The sequence below is a fragment of the Apium graveolens genome, chromosome 11 (genome assembly GCF_009905375.1).
Source record: "Apium graveolens cultivar Ventura chromosome 11, ASM990537v1, whole genome shotgun sequence".
Lineage (NCBI taxonomy): Eukaryota > Viridiplantae > Streptophyta > Magnoliopsida > Apiales > Apiaceae > Apium > Apium graveolens.
Window position 1 is genome coordinate 187,831,510 of NC_133657.1, and position 20,761 is coordinate 187,852,270.

The 20,761-nt window shown below is 40.9% G+C and overlaps 2 protein-coding genes across 2 annotated transcripts; one reads left to right on the forward strand and one right to left on the reverse strand.

Annotated features, from left to right (window-relative positions):
* The first annotated feature begins 5,755 nt into the window (after nucleotides 1-5,755).
* On the forward strand, nucleotides 5,756-6,220 carry LOC141696274 (uncharacterized). Its single transcript, XM_074500435.1, has one exon. It carries the CDS (start codon nucleotides 5,756-5,758, stop codon nucleotides 6,218-6,220), a length of 465 nt encoding a protein of 154 aa, XP_074356536.1.
* Nucleotides 6,221-16,372: 10,152 nt separating this feature from the next.
* Nucleotides 16,373-20,596, reverse strand: LOC141697311 (protein IQ-DOMAIN 3). Its single transcript, XM_074501609.1, has 6 exons — nucleotides 20,440-20,596; nucleotides 19,287-19,377; nucleotides 18,866-19,186; nucleotides 18,401-18,628; nucleotides 17,694-17,813; nucleotides 16,373-17,359 (listed from the first exon to the last, which is right to left on the reverse strand). The coding sequence occupies exons 2-6, from the start codon at nucleotides 19,359-19,361 to the stop codon at nucleotides 16,661-16,663; spliced, it is 1,443 nt and encodes a 480-aa protein (XP_074357710.1). The 5' UTR covers nucleotides 19,362-19,377; nucleotides 20,440-20,596; the 3' UTR covers nucleotides 16,373-16,660.
* Between the last annotated feature and the right edge of the window lie 165 nt (nucleotides 20,597-20,761).

Below are 20,761 nucleotides of genomic sequence, written 5' to 3' on the forward strand. Positions count from 1 at the left end.
TCTTTTATTGTGATCCTGTATTTTTCGGTTATAACATATTATTGTATCTCTCGACACTCCCCTTCAATCAAATTCATGATACTCAAATTGAGAGTTATCAATAAAAAAATTTAAATCATCCATTTCAGTTAATCACTTGAATCAGTTTTCTCTTTATGGTCAGATCTCCATCCTTGTCGTCATCTATGTTATGGATGTCACTCTTATTGCCTCTTTCACGATTTTTCTAAAATTTATCCTTCTTGTTGCTATTGGTTTGCACCATTTTTTTTAAAACTTCATTAGCATCGTCGCTGATCGTCGTTGTCGTCATTTCTAATCAAAAAACGGTCATCTGTTATCGTTCGTTTTATCGTTTGCAATCGAGAAACGCTCATCAGGCCGTCGGTCTTTGTCGTGTTTACTTTTTCTCATACCACGAGTTCCAGTAGTGTTAATTGTTGCACTACCAACTATAACATGTTTAATTTTTCGGTAATCGTAAACTCTTGCAAGAATAATATAAGCTCTAATATCAGCTATACATTTTTATTTATAATAATTTAGCATATATAGATCACAATACTCGGTTAACAAGTATAATATTCTCTAACAATGAAAACAAATTATATCTTCCTAATATACAAACTTACGTATAACAATCTCTTCTCCTCCTCACATTTCAACTATAATATATTATGATTGATAGGGTACAGGCAACTGGATAGGGCCCAACCCGTATCTAAGGGGTATCAGGCTCAATTGATGTACCAAAACCCCCCTCACCCGGGACATCAAGTGGAGAGACCTCGGCTCAGGGCCAACCTAGGACCTGGATCACCCCCTAACCAGGATCCAACCCATGACCTGGATCTCCTAACTAGGTTCCAGCCCATGACCTGGATCACCTGCCTATCAGGGTCCAGCTCATGACCTGGATCACCTGCCTACCTGTATTCAGCCCTAAACCAGGATCACCCTGAGGGGGGGCCCAGCAAGCACATGCACACTCCACAACCCGCCAAGGAAGGGTACGTGGGCACGTGACGGTGACAGCTATCAACAACCAACATATCAGACAAACACGGCGCGTGTCAGAAGGTCGTTAGGACGCCCTAAAGGTGGTTATCCCCTGGACACGTGTGTGCAATCCACCCAAGCCAGGTGTCTTCCGCCTCCAAAAATCAATGGTCATGATCTAGAGGTACCAACCCTTAAACCCTACCTTTAGGCTATATATACCCCCAAAGATGAAGGGTTTGGGGGTTAGAAAATACTTTCATCACACACACACACTTTCATACACTCAGCCTATACACACACATCAACCTTAGTCCTATCTATCTTCATCTTCCCCAACCAGTTTCTTATTCTTACACCGGAGGCGCCGCGGGGACAAAACCCCCCCTCCGGTGTTGTTTTACAAGCTCCAAACAGCAGCTACACCTCATTCTCACCCAGAAGGTCCAGGTACGGCGTCGGAAGGAGACGCCCTGCTCACCGGAGTTATCATTTGGCGCTAGAAGGAGGGGTCGAACATCCTTGGGTCTCGGTGCCCCTGGAATCACCTTCATCAGCAAACTCTTAAGAGAGTCCACGTCTTAAATCTGTAAGAACAAAAGCAACCATACCCTCTCTTGAATATGAATGTTCATTTTAGCCACGTTTGTGTGAGCTCATTACTTTAGGCCACGTTTGTGTGAGCCCGCTCTCGTTTGTTAATTTTGGTTGTTTAGGGTTTGATAATCTTGATAGTCTTGAAGCCTGGGGTTTGATAGTCTTGATAGTTTTAAAAATCAGATCTGCTTTAGTTTGCGTATTTTCTTTGTGTTCTAGAGCCTGTTGTTCTTGTTCAGTAGTATTGTTAGCAAAACTCCGAAAGTTTTTTTGGTGTTATTCTGAATTTTTTTTGTAATCTTCAAAAAAACAACCTTAGATCCACAATTTTAGCCTCAGATCTTGGTCAGTTGTTTGTGCAATTGTGGTAATGGCAAGAGCAGGAAAAAGCACGGTCGGTAGGCCCTCCGCTAATACCCAGGAAGAAGAAAAAAGAACCTAGTAGGAAGGAGACGGAAACAACCAGGAAGAAAAAATTAGAAGAAATGAAGGAGCAAATAAGAAGGGAAGAAGAGGCAAAGCTTGAGCTAAAGATCCAGAAAAGGATGCAACTGGAAGAGGAGAGGCTCATTGCTAAGACAAAAGGCAAGAGGACCCGGAGGGACCCTACCCCCAAGGTCATTTCTGATATGAAGAGGAGGGGCAAAAAGACCTGAAAGACATGATCTATGAGCTCCAGAGAAAGATGGAAAATGACTCCGGAATGGAAGTTGGAGAAACTCTAACACCCTTCAGTCATTCGCTAGAAACCATACCTCGACAGAAAAACCTCAAGCACTACAATTTCGATTCTTTTGATGGATTGGGGGATCCAGAATAACACTTGAATTATTTTGAACAGATTGCCCAGATATACTATTACAATGACTTGACAAAGTCTAGATTCTTCGCCTCGACCCTCAAAGGGGGGCTCAAAGGTGGCTCAGCAGGATCCCCTCACGAAGCATCCACTCCTGGAAAGAGTTTAGAGGAGCCTTCCTCAGAAGATTCAGAGCAAATAAGACACACGAAATGCATATGTGTCACCCGGAAACCATCCGCCAATAAGACAATGAATCACTCTCAGCTTATATGCGAAGGTTCCGGGAAGCAATCAACAAAATCTCAAATCTTGATGAGCGGGAGGCACTGAGCATATTTCGAAGGAACCTCGATCTGGAACACAATGAAAGGTATATTGTAGAGCTGATCAAGAAGGAACCTCAGAGCCTAGTTGCTGCTTACTCTATGGCAGCCAGATTCATCAAGGAGACAAATGTGCTCCAGGCCATGAGGATGACCCGAAACGGGGGATCCAGGAGCAAGAACTCTGATGACAGACCGAAAGGGGGTTACCATCAGGAGAAAAAAGTTCAAGAAAAGCCAACAAGCCCAACAGACAAACTTGGTGCAAAACACTCCAATATTTCAGAGGCTCGGTCCTAAGACAGAACCTAAAAGCGACCCCAGTCCAACCAGGCAAGCCAGAGAGCCTAGACAAGAACCAGATTGGACACCACTAAACAGGACCCGGGAAGAGATATTAAAGGAAATCAAGGGAAAACCATTTTATTACCCACCAAAGCCTATGCAGACTCCCCCAGAGAGTAGGCCTTACAATAGGAAATGTGACTATCATGAGACCCATGGGCACAAAACTGAGAAATTGTCTCTCTCTCAAATATTTCATAGAAGACCAAGTCAAAAAGGGCAACCTGAATCAGTACATCTCCCGGGATACAAACTAGAAGGATTAAAGACAAAGAAAAGGAAAGAATGTAGTGAATGTGGTCCTAGGAGGGTCACACTCTCCCCCTAGGAGCCCGGGATCAGGAGATGAAGTATTCTCCATCCAATCCTACCCGGAGATGGTGATCTCATTCAGCAGCAAGGATTATGAAGGAGTCAACCCGAATCACAATGAAGCTTTGGTAGTAACACTTGACATCTTTGATAACTAAGTAAGGAGAATGCTGATAGACAATGGATCTTCAGTAAACATACTCTTCAAGCATACTGTGGACCGGATGAAGCTAGGGAGTGTGCGCTCCAACGAATGCCGAGAGGACCCTCTCTACGGGTTTGGGAATAACTTGGTCCCGATCCAGGGAACCTAATACTTGCCAGTGATATTTGGATCAGCCCCGAACTAGGTCACCCATGTGATAAAGTTCTACGTGATCAACACTCCCTCATCCTACAACGGCATAATCGGGCGTTCAGTCCTGACCAGGATCCAAGCAATCACCTCCATATCACATTTGAAAATCAAATTCCCAACACCAACCGGGGTAGGAGAAGTTAAGGGATATTATGAAGTCGCTGAAAGATGTTATAGCCAAGCTCTAGTCATGACTGAAACTCATCAAGAAAACAAGAGGAAGGCCGTAGTACTTCGAAAACAGCAAAGTATTAAGAAATATCGCCCTCACTCAAGGGATGATGCGAGAAAAGAAGTCCAGATCATAGAATCCCTCCCAGATCCAAAAGCAACCAAGACAAGCTCGAAAGAGCAAAAAAGCAACCAAGTCACATCAGAGATTGAATTGAGCCCAGGCCTCGACCAAGGCAATCCTACTGTGCAAGCAACCAACCCGGAAACAAGTCAAGTAAAAGAAAGCAACGAAGAAGAAATGACAGCCCATGGTCAGGTCTATATGAAGAAGAATGCAGATGCCCGGATCCAGAAGTTAGTGTCAAGCATGGATCATTCCAAGATTGAGGCTGCTGTAGAAACGGAAACAATTCCGATCAATACAGGTGATCCTTCCAAGAAGGTAAAGATAGGCTTACTCCGAGGGTACTCTGATATATTTTCCTGGAACCCAAGAGACATGCCCGGGTTGGATAAATCCATAGCAATGCATAGCTTGGACGTCAACCCCAAGAGGAAGCCAGTTAAGCAGAAGAGAAGGAATTTTGCCCCAGAAAGGCAGAACGCAATAGATGAAGAAATTGAGAAACTACTCAAAGATGGGATCATATGCAAAGTCAAGTACCCGGAATGGTTGGCAAATGTTGTGATGGTAAAAAAGGCAAACGGGAAGTGAAGAATGTGTATTGACTACACTGACCTAAACAGTACATGCCCCAAAGATCCTTACCCCTTGCCAAATATTGATTAATTGATTGACGCAACATCCGGATACGTCATTCTGAGTTTCATGGATGCCTACTCGGGGTACAACCAGATCAAGATGGATCCTAAGGATATCCTAAAGACAGCCTTCATTACCCACAGGGCGGTCTATTCCTATGTAATATTGCCTTTCGGATTGACTAATGCGGGAACAACCTACCAGAGAGCAATGAATAAAATCTTCAAAAACCAGATAGGAAGGAACCTAGAATCCTATGTTGACGATATGATTGCAAAGTCCACAAGCATCCCCGGTCACATAGGAGGCCTAAGAGAATGCTTTGACAACTTGAGAAAATACTCACTCAGGCTCAATCCAGAAAAGTATATATTCAGAGTAGGGGCAGGAAAATTTCTTGGATTCATGATAAGCAACCGGGTAATTGAAGCCAACCCAGAAAAAATAAAGGCAATCCAGGAGATGAAGCCTCCCAGAACACAAAAGGATGTGCAGAAGCTAGCAGGGTCACTAGCAGCACATAAAAGATTCATATCAAAGCTAGCTGAGAGATGCCTACCATTCTTTGACCTGTTAAAAAGATCAACAAACAAGAAAAAAGTTAATTGGAGCCCAAAATTCCAAAGCGCATTTGAAGAAATTAAAAGGTACCTTTCTCAACCCCCTGTGTTAACCAAAGCCCAACCCGGGGAGCCCCTATCCCTTTACCTATTAGCAGGGGTCCTGGCAGTTGGAGCAGCCCTGATCAGGGAAGAGAACGGAAATAACAACCAGTTTATTATGTGAGCCAGGTGCTAAAAGATGCGGAGACCCGATACCCAAGGCTAGAAAAGTTTGTTTTTGCCCTGGTTACAGCATCCAGGAAGCTCAGGCACTACTTCCAGGGAAGGGAGATACGGGTGGTAACTAACCAACCCTTAAGGAAAATAATACACAAGCCAGATATCCCAGGATGGTTGGTAAATTGGGGAGTAGAGCTAAGTCAATTCAATTTGAGTTTCATCACAAGAACAACAATCAAATCCCAGGCTTTAGCTGATTTCACCATAGAATGCAATTTCCCGGAAGAAGAGCATGTGCCCATGAGCATTGACCCTGTGACAAACACTGACCAAGACCTAGGAGCCTGGGCTCTCAAAGTTGATGGTTCTTCGACAAATGAAAGATCAGGAGTCGGGCTCATCCTAAAGAGCCCAGAAGGATTCACAATCCAAACAATAATCTCTTTTGGCTTTTCAACAACAAACAATCAGGCAGAGTATGAGGCCCTAATAGCAGGATTGAAGCTAGCCAAGGCACTCAGGATCCGGAACCTCAAAATCTACAGTGACTCCCATATCGTAGTAAAGCAAACAAACGGCGAGTACATAGCCAATTATCCAGTTTTAGCCAAGTACCAGGCTCTGCTCCAAAGCTACCTCGCATTGATACCAAAAACACAAGTCACTCAAATCTGCAGAGAGGAAAATTTAGAGGCTGATACAGTATCTAAACTGGTTCAAAACTCGTCAGACCTGGATTGCTCCGTCTATTTCGAAGAGTTATAGAGACCAAGCATAGAATCTGAAGAGGTCATGAAAATAGATAACAGCCCGAATTGGATGACTCCATTTATCGACTACTTGGAGAAGGGAGAGCTCTCAGAAGACAAAGGGAAGGCTCAAAGATTAAAAACAAAAGCAGGAAAATTCTTCATCGAAGAGGGGATACTCTATCAACGAACCTTCTCATCACCAATCCTAAAGTGCATTGGCCCATGAGAGGCACGGTATTGTGTGATGGAAGTTTACGAGTGGATATGTGGGGATCATATGTCCGCAAAGGCCCTAGCTCACAAGATCATAAGACAAGGGTACAACTGGCCAACTATTCACCAGGATGCAATAGATTTTGTGAAAAAATGCAAGAAATGCCAGATCTTCAGCAATGTGACCCGGATGAGCCCAGTCCTACCCTTCTCGGTCTGTTTCGCCAACCCCCTTTGCTGTATGGGGCATTGATATCATGGGACCCTTCCCCAGGGCCAAAGGAGACCTCAGGTACTTGCTAGTTTCAATTGATTATATGACCAAATGGGTAGAGACAAAGACCATGAGAACAATAAACCAGCAAGATTGCATCAAGTACATGGACAACATCTTGATGAGGTTCGGGATCCCGAGAGTACTGGTCTCGATAACGGGCCACAGTTTGTTGGATCAGAATTTGAATCCTACCTCCAAGAGCGAGGTATCCGGCACAAGAAATCATCTGTAGCCTATCCTCAAGGGAATGGCCAAGTAGAAGTAACCAACCGGATCCTTCTCCGAGGGATCGAAAAGAGGCTCAGGGAAAGTAAAACCAAATGGCCAGAAGAGTTGCCTAATGTTCTATGGGCATACAGAACAAGCCCTCGAACAAGCACAGGAGAAACACCCTTCAAACTGGCTTATGGAACTGAAGCTATGCTGCCAATTGAAGTAGGATCCCCCTCCCATCGAGCAATCAATTTAGATGAAATAGCAAATAAGGAGGGGCTCAGAACAAATATTGAGCTAATTGATGAAGTCCGAGACCAGGCGGTGGCAAGGATGGAGAAGTACAAGGAAAAAACTAAAGAGCACTTTAGCAAGAAGTCCCGGGTCAAAAACTACCAAGTTAGAGACCTGGTTCTTTGAGACACGGAAGCTTCAGATCCTACCAACACTGGGAAGCTAATGCCAAGGTGGGAAGGCCCTTATAAAATCAAGGAAGTTCTAAGGCCAGGCACATACAAGCTCATGAACATGGATGAATCAGAGATCCCGAACACTTGGCATGGACTCAGACTCATAAAATTCTATTAGTAGAAAAAGTAACCAAAAGCAAACAAAAAACTTGTAGCCTATGGCAAGCAACCATTGTATGGAAATTCTAAATCAATGAAAAGAGTTTTCCTTTCTCAAAAAGTTGTTATTTCTCTTACCTTAGCAGTAAAGCAAACAGAAAACAATCCGGATATAGTCTCATACCCGGATTGGAAGCAAAAAATAAAAGCAGAAAACCCGGAAAAATTTCAAATCCGGATCCGGGTTGAAAACAACAATTATGTACTCAGATTTTCTTCCAAGTACATAAAGCAAGATAAGCAAACATCAATCCAGATTAGTAGCATACCCGGATTGAAAGCAATATTACAAGCAAAACAAAACCCGGATAAGCATCCAGATCCGGGTTGAAAACAACCATTATGTACTCAAATTGTTTTCTAAGTGCAAAAGATATCAAAAGCAAACAACAATTCGGCTATGCTAGAATACCCGGTTCAAACCCGGATAAGAAACCAAATCCGGTTCAAAAGCAACCATTGTGTACTTCGATTATTCTTTTAAGTACACATAGAAGCAAAAGCAACCATCAATCCGGATATGGTATCATACCTGGATTGAAAGGCAATATGAAAAGCAAAAAATAATAATAACCCTGATAAGACTTCATACCCGGAACGACCGGCTATAAACCCAATCCGGGTTGGGGGCCGTAACCCAATCCAGAAACAACTCCGGTTAGAATGCAATCCAGGATCCGGATCAAGCAACAAAATGAACTGACCCGAGTTGGCCGTCTAAACCGGATCAAAAGCTTAAATAAGTGCGGTATCCTCAAAACAAGCGAGTTAACAAAGAAAATCTAATTAAAGGCAAGTTCTGGATTGCCATCAATCCGGAATAAATCCAAATATTACAGTTAAGTTCGAATCAAAGTACGAGAATCAGAAATCCTATAAAAGGGAAATTACAAGGGCTGGGCCCGAGAAGCTTAGCAAAGCTGATCAGGATCTAGAGAAAACTGGGGCTGGGACCGTCATATGGCTCCGGTTCACCTCGACCCTCTTCAACAGCCGATTTCGCTGCAAGGAACTCTCAAATGAAACTGTCCCAGTTGGCCAGAGGGTCGGATTTGATGTGCCTCTCTGCAACAAGCTAGGCTCTGCGGACCTCCGGAACCCCGGCTTGGGCAACCTCAAAATCGTACACATCATTGGCCTTGAACTCAGCAATTATAGCTTCCTTGTTTAAATCCTCCTTAGCAGCCAGGGCCTTCAGCTTATCTACTTCTTCAGCAAGGCCAGCAACCCGGGCCTTCTCTTCCTTCAGCTGCTCATTCAATCCGGACTCAACAGTTCGAAAGCCCTCCCAGGCCTCGTCCAGCTCACCCTTTAAGTTGTCAGCTCGTAACTTCTCAGCTCTAGTCCGGTTGTCGGTCTCACGGATCTCTGTAAAAGCGACATCCGAGCACATGGATATGGCGCTCCCGAGATGGAAAAAGACAAGGTACAAACTAAGTACAGAAGCTAAGTTGGAGGACACAATCCGAAATTAAAACCATGGGATAATTTAAGATTACCTGCCCCCATTGCCCGGTTACCCTCTTCAAAGCAGCAGTCATGCTGTATCCCTCAACTTCCTCCCAGTCATTCTCAGAGGGGATGCTCGACATGAACCCGGCGAGGTCAACCAAAGACTTGGTTCCTATCTTCACAGGGTCCCCATCCGGACCTTTCCCTTCCGAGTCACAGATGACCCGGTTAGAGACGACAGCTTTGCCCCGTGTAGGCTTGTTCGGGACTGATTTCCTTTTCTTCCTTGGGGGATCCTCATCGTCCGGAATCTCCTGAACCTCGGGCTCAGAATCCCCTGCACCAAGGCCTGGATTCGGGACGTTCTGAGGGACAGAAGATTCGGCCCCCCTCGAGGTCAGCAGACCCGGATCCAGGTCCTGGGGCCCCCTTAGTGGTCTTGAAGGCCAATCCAAGAGTATTGAATATTGCGGCATAAGCGGAAGAAGACATAATTCCGAGATAGTCACGGTTAAAATGAGGTAGACCTGAAGAAAGATAAGAAAAGCACAATTCAGGTTCCAGGATAAAAAACAGAGATGATCCGGATCAAAGTATACAAGTAAGCGATCTGGATCATTAGCCAGCAATTTCTATAAACAAGCTACAAGTAAAAGGCAAGAAGGACCAGGATCCAGATCAATGAACGGAGTAAGCGATCCGGATCATGGACCAACAATTTCTATAAACAAGGTACAAGTAAAAGGCAAGAAGGACCAGGATTCGGATCAATGAACAGAGTAAACAATCCGGATCATGAGCCAGCAATTTCTATAAACAGGCTACGAGTCAAAAGCAAATAGGACCGGGATCCGGATCAACAAGCGAAGCAAGAGACCCGGATCAAGGGCCAGCATTTTCTCTAAACAAATTACAAGTCAAATACAAGTAGAAAAAACAGACCTAAACAGAGCAGGCGACCCCGGATCAATATATTTAAAAACTTACATCCGAGTTTAAAGAGCAGCTTGTGGTTCATAAAAGTGTCCCGGGTCGGCTGGAATCCGAGGGAATCACAGAATGTCCTCATTTGAGACAAGGCCCGACCTTCAAGTACAGCCGGAATGGACTTGGTATGAACGCCTTTCATTGTAAAGTAAGGAAGATAAGTTAGATCATATCCCTTCAGCAGAATGATCTCCCCATTTCAGAACTTTAAAGAGCTCTGGTGCATAATAGGCTTGGCTCTGCCCGGGCTGTACCCACACTCCGCGGCCCGGAACCTAATCTCATAAAAAGATTTCTGACTAGATTTGGAAAGATAAAAGATTTGGTGGAAAAGCTTCAGGGTCGGCAGGAACCCAGACTCGTTGCAACAGGCGATGAACCAAGTCATAGACTTTATCCCATTCGGAGTGATCTGCATTGGGGGATATCTTGTACACATGCTTGCAGAGGTGTTTGATAAAAATATGGCAGCGGGGTCTCCACCCGGATCTAAGATGCTCCATCCAGATCGGGACGAACCCATCTTCCGGGCGGTGATAGATCCTTTCATGAGGTTCCGGCCACCCCCACTCAATATCAGGGGTCAGTTGAAACGCGGCCCGGACCGCCTCATTCATCTCAGCCAGATCTGCTTCGGAGAATAAATCTTTAAGTTGGTAATGATCCCGGCTTATAGAAAACTCGGCGAACATCCTCTCGAGAGCTTCCTGGTTATACACCCCGGGGTGACCATTAGGCTGTCTGTCATACCTAACCCTACTGTAGTAGACTTCGTTATCAATCTCTGTAGGCTTCTCAATAAAGTGGTATTTTACGTCTATCTAGTACCCCTCAGGTGTGAAGGGGACCGAATTCCCTGGAATCTTCTTGTACCTAAAATTCAAAATTATCTCAGTGGAAGGGGAGGCTTTCTTGCCCATCTCTACCCGGATATGTTCTCTTCCAGAAGAATCCGGATCACTCTCGTCTCCAGAAAAGGTTGGGTAGCAGTTAAAGACTCCCATAGCGCGCTTCTTGGTCCGGACCATATACCTATTAAAATGAAGGTCAGTTAGCCAGGACCCTACAAATTTTATTTGTCTTGCTAAGCGGTCCGGATCAAGTACGTTATGTTAGTTTTACCATAATGTAATGATCCGGACCACCAGTGCAAGTCCAACCCGGAAAAACATTAACGATCCGGATCATGTAACTACAAGCCAAAAAACTAAACAACCATGGACCCGGATCCTGATGACAAATGCCCAGACCCGGATCCAAAGCAGCCAAACAAATTGAAAACCCCTAGTAACATAGTTCTGCCCGAACAGCTACCCTGGATCCGGGTCTTACACCCCCTACCCGGATCAAAACTAAATCATAAACCCACAAACAGCCAAATTGAGAATCAAAAAGCAGATTATGCACTGTTTACATATACATACACTTATTCAAGCGAAGAACATCAAGAACATATGTTGCAAAACCCAGAAAATCGAACCAAGAACCCACAGAAATCGACAAAGATCGAGCCTAAAACACAGAAAAATATACAAATCTGCAAACACATAAACAAAAACATACAAACCCTCTACAAAAAGAACTAAAAGCACATAAATCTACCGATTACTTCAAAGTATGCGAAAACTAGAAGGGAAATACAAAAATCGAAAATAAAGAACAACGAAAGGGTATTAGCGGCTTACAGATCTGTCGAACACAAGAGCAAGTAGAGGCGGAAAGGCGGCGGAAAAATAAACTCCAAAGCTTCAAAGAACTCCAAGCGAATTGAAAGAGAAAGAGGGTTGTGACTGTTGGTTTTCTTTTTTGATGAGAGAATAAAGAATAAGTTGGAAGAAGGGAGCAGCCTTTTATAGGTCAAAGAAAAGGAACAGCCCCTGCCACGTGGCAGGGTGTAGTTGGCTAGAACATCAGTTACAAAACGCATATACGCTTCTATATACACACATAAAACCACATTGAAGGCCCATAATCATTATGGGGCGATTTTTTAGGAATTAACTGCAAAAAATTCAAATTCATGGGGGGAACTAAGCAAAAACCGTTATAAATTCCCAAATATTTCAGAATTCAGAACGCCCAACCCAGATCAGTAAGACCAGATCTGGATTGGGTGGCAACCAGGGAGCAGAAATTTTTCTAAAGAATCAAGACTCTTCTACCTTAATCCGGATTGGCATCTACTACACCAGATCCGGATTGGGGGCAACCAGGTGCATAAAATTTTCCAAGGCACCAAAATTCTTCTACCTTACTCCGGATTGACATCTACTACACCAGATCCTGATTGGAGGGAAACCAGGTGCAGAAAATTTTCCATTGCAACAAAATTCTTCTACCTTAATCCGGATTGGCATCTACTACACCAGATCCGGATTGGGGGGCAACCAGGTGCAGAAAATTTTCCAAGGCACCAAAATTCTTCTACCTTAATCCGGATTGACATCTACTACACCAGATCCGGATTGGGGGGCAACCAGGTGCATAAAATTTTCTAAAGCAACAAAATCATCTTACAATAATCCGGATTGACATCTACTATACCAGATCCGGATTGGGGGGAAACCAGGTGCAAAAAAATTTCTAAAGCAGCAAAATCCTTCTACCTTAATCCAGATTGGCATCTACTACATCAGGGAATAACAGTGAAGCGGAAACTTTTCTCCTAAAGCAACAACTAGGTGATATTACTCTACTCCCTCATCCAGAAAATCTGCATAAGGGAGTGGGGGCAAATGATAGGGTACAGGCAACCTGGATAGGGCCCAACCCGGATCTAAGGGATATCAGGCTCAATTGATGGACCAAGACCCCCTCACCCAGGACAATCAAGTGGAGAGACCCAGGCTCAGGGTCAACCTAGGACCTGGATCACCCCCTAACCAGGATCCAGCCCATGACCTGGATCTCCTAACTAGGTTCCAGCCCATGACCTGGATCACCTGCCTATCAGGGTCCATCTCATGACCTGGATCACCTGCCTACCTGGATCCAGCCCTGAACCAGGATCACCTTGAGGGGCCCCCCAACAAGCACATGCACACTCCACAACCCGCCAAGGAAGGGTACGTGGGCACGTGACGGTGACAGTTATCAACAACCAACATATCAGACAAACACGGCGCGTGTCAGAAGGCCGTTAGGACGCCCTGAAGGTGGTCCTCCCCTGGACACGTGTGTGCAATCCACCCAAGCTAGGCGTCCTCCGCCTCCAAAAACCAACGGTCCTAATCTAGAGGTACCAACCTCTAAACCCTATCTTTGGGCTATATAAACCCCCAAAGATGAAGGGTTTGGGGGTTAGAAAACACTTTCATCACATACACACTTTCATACACTCAGCCTATACACACACAGCAACCTTAGTCCGATCTATCTTCATCTTCCCCAACCAGTTTCTTATTCTTACACCAGAGGCGCCGCGAGGACAAAACCCCCTCCAGTGTTGTTTTGCAGGCTCCCAACAGCAGCTACACCTCATTCTTTCCCAAAAGGTTCAGGTACGGCGCCGGAAGGAGACGCCCTGCTCGCCGGAGTTATCAATGATATCTCTTAATAGTAAGAGCTAAAGTTGAAAAGCCAAAAATTAAAATTACAATTGAAGTTAAAAGGTTAAGAGTGATAATGTAACATGCTTTTCCCCCCTAAAAAATGAACCCAACTGAGCAAACTGAGCAACCGTGGTATCTCTGTTTCTAACAGTCCGTTTGCCCAACTCAAGAATCTTACTTTTGAAAGATTGTTATTGTTTTGTTAGTATGTGTTAAAAAGCCTAATATCGTTGTTTGGTTCGAGCCCGGATTTAAGATGACCCGTTTGGAGCAATTTTGAAACCAAAAGGTGAGGTAAAGTGCACTGATCCAGTCCAAGACTAAAGCCGAGGCCTGTATTGAAATACGTATCTTTCAATGGGCCGGCAAAAAGAAATGAACAAAGAAAAGCCCAGCCCGTTTGGTTTATGTTCACGAACGAGGCATACAAAAAGAAACTAGAGTGAGAAAAATGATCAACAGTTACATGAGTCATGACTCATGACACAATGTTTTTTTTTTTTATTTCTGCTACTAAAATCTCAATCTGGAGATTAACCTTTAATAGTTTTTTTTAAAAAAAATTACAAGCACCTTTTATAGTTTTTAAACAATAAAACCAATTTTACTGTTAACCAATACGTTTTTTTATTAATATATTATGATGGAAAAAAATGAGTGTTATCTCTATTATTGTTGATAGCGAAATAAGTAGAGATATCCTCTTACTAAACTTGATAAATTTATCAAGTATAATTCCTTCATCAAATTCGAGATTGTTAATAATTGAGTTGAACTTGGACATATACCCTGTGTTCCAGAAATAATTTTTGAAAAAAATAGAGAGAAAGTTGAACAATATATTTCCAATCCTTATTCCCTAATCTATTTTTTGGAGAAAGAAAATAAAGCTAAAGATTAAAAGAAAAAAGTTTCTCTTTATATTCAAATATCAAAATTTCCTTTTCACTTTTGAGAAGATCGGAAGATCGGAGGAGAAAAAAAATTAATAATTTTTTATTAGTTTCTTTTCTTTCCTAAGGTTTTGCTAAAACATGTGTCCGTTTGGTAAATATTAAAATAAGTAAATTATGATTTAAAATAAATAAGTGAATTATAAGTTAAAAGTAGAAAATTATTTAAAAGTTAAATATGTGTTTGGATAATTTTACTAATAAGTTAATTTTTTTCTTAAATGAATTAAAATAAATAATTATTAAATATAATTATCTTAATTCTTAAATTTTAAGCTAGATTAACATTTGAAAATATATATTTTAAAACCAAAGTTAATAAATCAGCGAAAAAATCAAAATAAGTTGGAAAAAGTACGTTATTACTAACATTTAATTTATCAGCTTATAAATTATATATTCACTTATAAACTGTTAAGCTAACATTCAAACAGCGGCATTTTTTTGCTGATTTCTTAGATAAATTGAAATAAAATTGTCTACATCTTCTATAGATAAAACTCTAAAATCAAAATGACTAGCATTAGAAAACATCCAAGAGGCCCGCAAGGGTTGGTTCAGTTGGTTAAAAAGAGGAAAACTATCCTCTTGGTCACAAGTTCGAATCTTACGGGAGAAGAATTTATGATTATGCTTCCTGAGTCAGAGTCTGCGCAGCCGAAGGGTAGCGGCTGCGGGTTACATACGATAAAAGAAAAAAGAAAAAAAAAAGAAGAAAGCACCCAAGAGTCAATGACAAAGATTATAATCACAGCTAAAAGCTAAAAGTGAGGCTTTGAGTAATTTACAAGATCACTTTGAAAGAAAGAGCATTCAGTTGGGATAATTAATCATTTGATAAGTCACTTTCTGTGAGGGATTAAAAAAGCAATTTAACTATAATGAAGGTAGTTAACCCCGGAGACTAATAAAGGAGTATTAATATATTCTAGATTGCTTTTGTTTGCATCTGTTTGTAATGACTAATGTGACGTCAGTACCTTGACTGTAAATTCTTCTACTCACATCTCACCAAGTCTGAATCTTGAATTACATGCTACTCTTCTAGTACAACAGGCATGTGGTTTCACGTGATTCTCATCAATCTTGTAAACTTCAGACCGACCATTCAGAGGTTTGGTCATTGATACCACAAGGTATTCATGAAACCTAAGCCAAGTTACATTATTTTTATAACTACAAGGGGATCAAACCATGTCTCTTGTCGTCATAAAGGAGAGTAAATGGTTTTAACACTGCAGTTAAACCTATTTAAAGTAATAGGGTTGGATCGAGAAAAAATATTATTTTAACGAGTTTATTATTTTATCAAAAGTAAAAATACACTATGTTCATTATATCGAGACTAGAAAAAGTATTATTTTAATAAGGTTATTACTTTAACGATTATTATTTAATCGAGTTTCAACTGTAGCTTAAATCTGGAATCTCGAAAGTTATATTTTTAATGAATGGCGGACTTGTGTCTACTATAATTTTGAGTTCTTTTTCTCGTGCAAGGGAGTAATTTCGAGTTTTAGGTTGTGTATCGATATTAAACATTAAACAACAAAATAAAGACGCGAATGTTATCAGCGGTAAATAGACAAAGAGAAGTCGGAAGTTGGAGATTACTTTCAATTTAAGAGATGGACAGAATCAAATGCGGGCAGACTGCAGAGAGTCCGTGAAGATCTCTAATGAATCAAGTTTTGCACTGCTAATTACATATCAAAGATATTTAGCAAGTTTTGCACTGCTAATTACATATCATAGATATTTAGCGAGATTGAGGAAGTTTTACCAGAGATATATGAAAGAGACAATCAGCAAATATTAGACAAAGAACTTCCAGAGTCGCCCAATCGAAGCATATGCATATGATACGTGCGTAAATAGTGAGAAAAAAGCTGAAGGATAAGCAACACAACTTGATCATATAAATGCTTGAAATGCTTACACAAGACTAATTCCTCCCCAAGCCATTATCTCTACAAGAACATTCATAATAAATAACATTGCTATGAACACAGTGGTTAAACAAGAAAATGAAAACAATACCATCCATTTGCACCACAATCAAGAGTAGTTTTGAAGCGAAATGATTCAATTTGAGGCCATTTGTTTCTGCTCACGCATTGTTCAACACCATTGCTGTCTAACTAAATTTTTAGTTTTTTTACTCGTGTCCTTTGCAAGTTATCCCTTAAGGTCCACGGTAATGTCCTTAACAGAGCTTGAATCCATCATAGGAGGGCCAGAATGTCTCCTCGGACCAACTGTAGAAGATGAGAAGGAGAGGCGCTTCTTTGCAGTACCCATTGGTGATTGCTTTTCTGGTGTTCTGCTATTTTCCATTCCCAGGGGGCTTGGTAGTCTATACCTAGCTTTAGCTGATTGTGTTGGTTCCATGTAACTTGGAACTGCAGGTGAGCTAGCAAGGCTTTCGTCGTCTCCCACTGATGAACCACCTGCAATACTGTGCCTCCGCCATCTTTCTGATTGAACACTACGGAAGCTCCTAGAGTCGTCTTCGGTTCCACAATTACTCCCCCTTGGGCTTGGGGGCCTCATTTTCCCACCTATTGATGATGAGGACGGTGCCTTCGAGGGAGGAGTGGATGGTGATTGGCGACTGGGAGGACGACTCAGCTTTTGACCTGCTGGCGATAGTAGCCTGTTACCAAAGTTAAGATCACGACGAGCTCCAACAGAAATGGCATGGCTTGTTGCACTGTTTACAGATGCACGGTCGCTGTTAAGTTCTCTATCAGTTGCATTTCTGCTTTCCCATGGCCGAGATGCCATCCATCTCTCTAACCAACTCCATCCCCAGTGAGGATTACTTGGATCCATAAATGTTGGATTTGAAGATTTGGAAGAGTTCCTCAACAGTCTCTATTAAATGATATCTCATGCAATTAGATATAAAAATAAAATAATTGCAGTTCGAAAAAACATCCAGATGAATTGTATCATTTTCAAGATCTTATATGGAAATATAACATGATATGAGTAATTAGGATTAACATAAAAGCGAATCTAACAGAATTTCAAATAAAATATCAGAGAAAAGCATAAATCCACCATGACTTTCAAAATTTCTAGCTACTAAAATAGATGTAAATTTGTTTAAATTCCAAACACGGAAAAGAAGGCTCTTATTTACATCAAGCACAATATCGCTTAAGTTTGACACTATTTAAACTACTGGCAAACGGAAACAGATTACCTGATGGGAGTATGCATAAGCCAATGCTCTTTCCCTTCTAATAGCAGCCTCTTGCTTCTGCTGTAGGTTTGCATCTACTTGCTCCTTGGATTGTGCACTATCATTCCAATCCTCTCCAGCCTGTTGTCAAAACAATATAAGTTAGACAGATGACAACATATTATAATGCGTAGACCAACAAGGGCCTAAAACAAAACTCAGTTGATAAATATAAATTTGTATGCGTGTCTTTGTACTACCCTGAAATGCTTCTTCCAGAAAAAAATTAAAATGACAAAACTATGCTCGTGCAGCATGCTATAAGGAAGCATGCAAAGTTTAGATATTTCATCTTCGCACTTAAAAGCAGATTACAGATAAAAAGAGACTCCAAGCAGTGGAAGACTGGAAGTTCATGAGAAGTTTTTGAACAGAAAACTTCAGTGTAGAAACAGAACTAATGATCTTCAGATCTTGTCTTCCATTCTAAATTTATAATACAGAAGTTTAATCAATTTCTCTGAGAGGCCAAGATTTGAGACATTTCTTGTAAGATATTTCATTGAAAAAACATTCTCGACACATTTAATATATAGAAAGAAACCACAAAGAAATGGAAGTGAAAAGAAAAGGATGCAAAATAACAGGAAAAAGAAACTGAAGTTGTGACCCCAGATGACCCATAAACATCCGCAAACCTAAAGAAAGAGGACTGTAAGGGAACTCACAGAAGATCTCAATCTGTCAGCTTCCTTTTCATGTTTCTGCAGCAACTGCCGCTGCAGAGCCTGGTTCTCCTCTGACATTCTGAGCCTCCTCGTTCGAATCTGAGACTGCACCCGAGCTAAAGTCTGCATGCATCTTAAGGTGGTTGCAGCTTGCCGTTTGACAGATTGCCCCTGGATTAATGTTTTCAACCTTACTAGCCCTCGTAATGCCCGCAATGCCCTTCTTGCCTGGGAATAGATCAACCCAATTAGAACATCATATCATGTGACAGATAAACATTTCGTTGTGATAAATATGATGGCTAAAATGGAAACTTTTAACAAAAATACCCTATCTGTCTGCTGAAAAAGATTAATCAACTAACTTAATTATAATAAGGCTACACACACTTAAAATACAACACCTAAAATTAATATTAACATAATGTAATACAAGAAAGCCTGTCAAATATTACAAGTTCTTACCAAGTGTCCTCGAAATGCTGTTTGAATTTTGATAGCTGCGGTTTCTTCGTTAGATTTACCAGAGTAGCGAGCTGTACTTGTGAGCCGCACAACTTCTGCAGCAGCCTGAGCAGACGCTACTGCTGCTTCTGCAGCCACAGCAGTTGCTAGGGCAACAGAATAAGCATGTTTGCTTTGCTGATTCTCGGCTTCTGTCAACTTAACCTCCTCTGCCGAAGGAGAAGGATCAGGGATTTCCGCTGCAGTTTCTGTTGGCTGTTGGAATCCTACATCCAAACTCTTATTTCTCCCAAACCATTTTTTCTTTGATTTATGCTGTTTCTGTTAAAACACAAAAGAAAACATGTTAAATTTTATTTTAAAATTATGCCACTATACAGTACTACAAAGAATTGTAATATAACAGTAAAAAAAATCAGACCTTATCTTTCTTTTCCTTGGGTTCAGGACTTAAAACCTTCTTCACTGCAGAAAGCCAACTCCCTTTCTTCCCCATTTCCTTATCAATTCATCTGAAGAGAAAAGCAGAAGGACAATTATTAAATTAGATGCCCAGATCACAGCAAAGCAGCAATAAATTCAGAAAAATGTTATGGACCATTGCACTTAATATATGAACAATAAATTTCATTTATTGCTCCACATAGGCTATGTTTATTACCTTCAAGGTAAGTTTCACAAATATAAAAGACAGATCTAAAATCAAACATATGGGAAAAGAAGTAAAAATTATCTTTCTATAGCATGTCCTGTCAATACTAGTTAAAATGTCAAAATATACAAGTAGTAACTGAATATCATGATGCCAATCCAATAAAGCATGAAACTTTAAACCCATTCTCTTATTCTTCATACTTTTAATACATGTAGTAACAAGATCTTCACAATAAGCATGTTTGATGTTCCCAACTACCCTATTAACAATTCTCACAAACAAAAACACATCAATATTGAAACTTCAATTGTCATAGATACAATTATATACATTAATATGGAAAACATAGATCAAGTGTAAACACATCCATTTATTAAAGCAAAACAAACACATTACTCAACCACAAAATGCAAAAAGTTTCAAACCTTCATACACCCATTTGGTAAAAACTCAAAATCATCACATGAAAATCAAAACCCATCTAGATTTTGCCAAATAAGAAATACCCAGATCACAAAAAATCAAAATTTACAAACCAAGTTTCAACATTTTCATAAAAAACACACGATGATGATAAAGTTTCAAACTTTCGCATACCCAGATGTTAAAAACTCAACATCATCACAAGAAAATCAAAACCCATCTACATTTTCCTAGATAAGAAATACCCAGATCACAAAAAAAATCAAAATTTACAAACCAAGTTTTAACATTTTCTTACAAAAACACACACAATGATGATAAAGTTTCAAACTTTCATATACCCAGATGCTAAAAACTCAATATCTTCCCAAGAAAATCAAAACCCATGTACAAAATGCAAACTTTAAACAACCAACACACTTACCCACAAAAAAAGTTTCAATCTTTCTTGAAAAACACACACAAAATACACACACATACATATACATAACATTACCTGCAAAATGTTAAACTAAGAGATCTTTGAAAAACTGGGATCTTTGTTAAGAATGAGGATAAGCAAGAGAATATCAAAGGACATTAAGGAGAAAGAAAGGAAAGAGACAAAGAAGTGTTCAATGAAGAATGAATAGGAAGGGTATAATTGGAAAAAATAATTAAGAGAATTTATGGTAACGGCAACTTTAGGAGTACGGCAGAGGTGGGTGCAGGGTGGGGTCCATAAGTTGTGATTGTCCTTATCCTTTTTAAGTGTGAGAAGGTAAAGGACAACTAACAACCTAGCTGTCTTTCAGGTTTTTAGGATTTGTTTATTAACT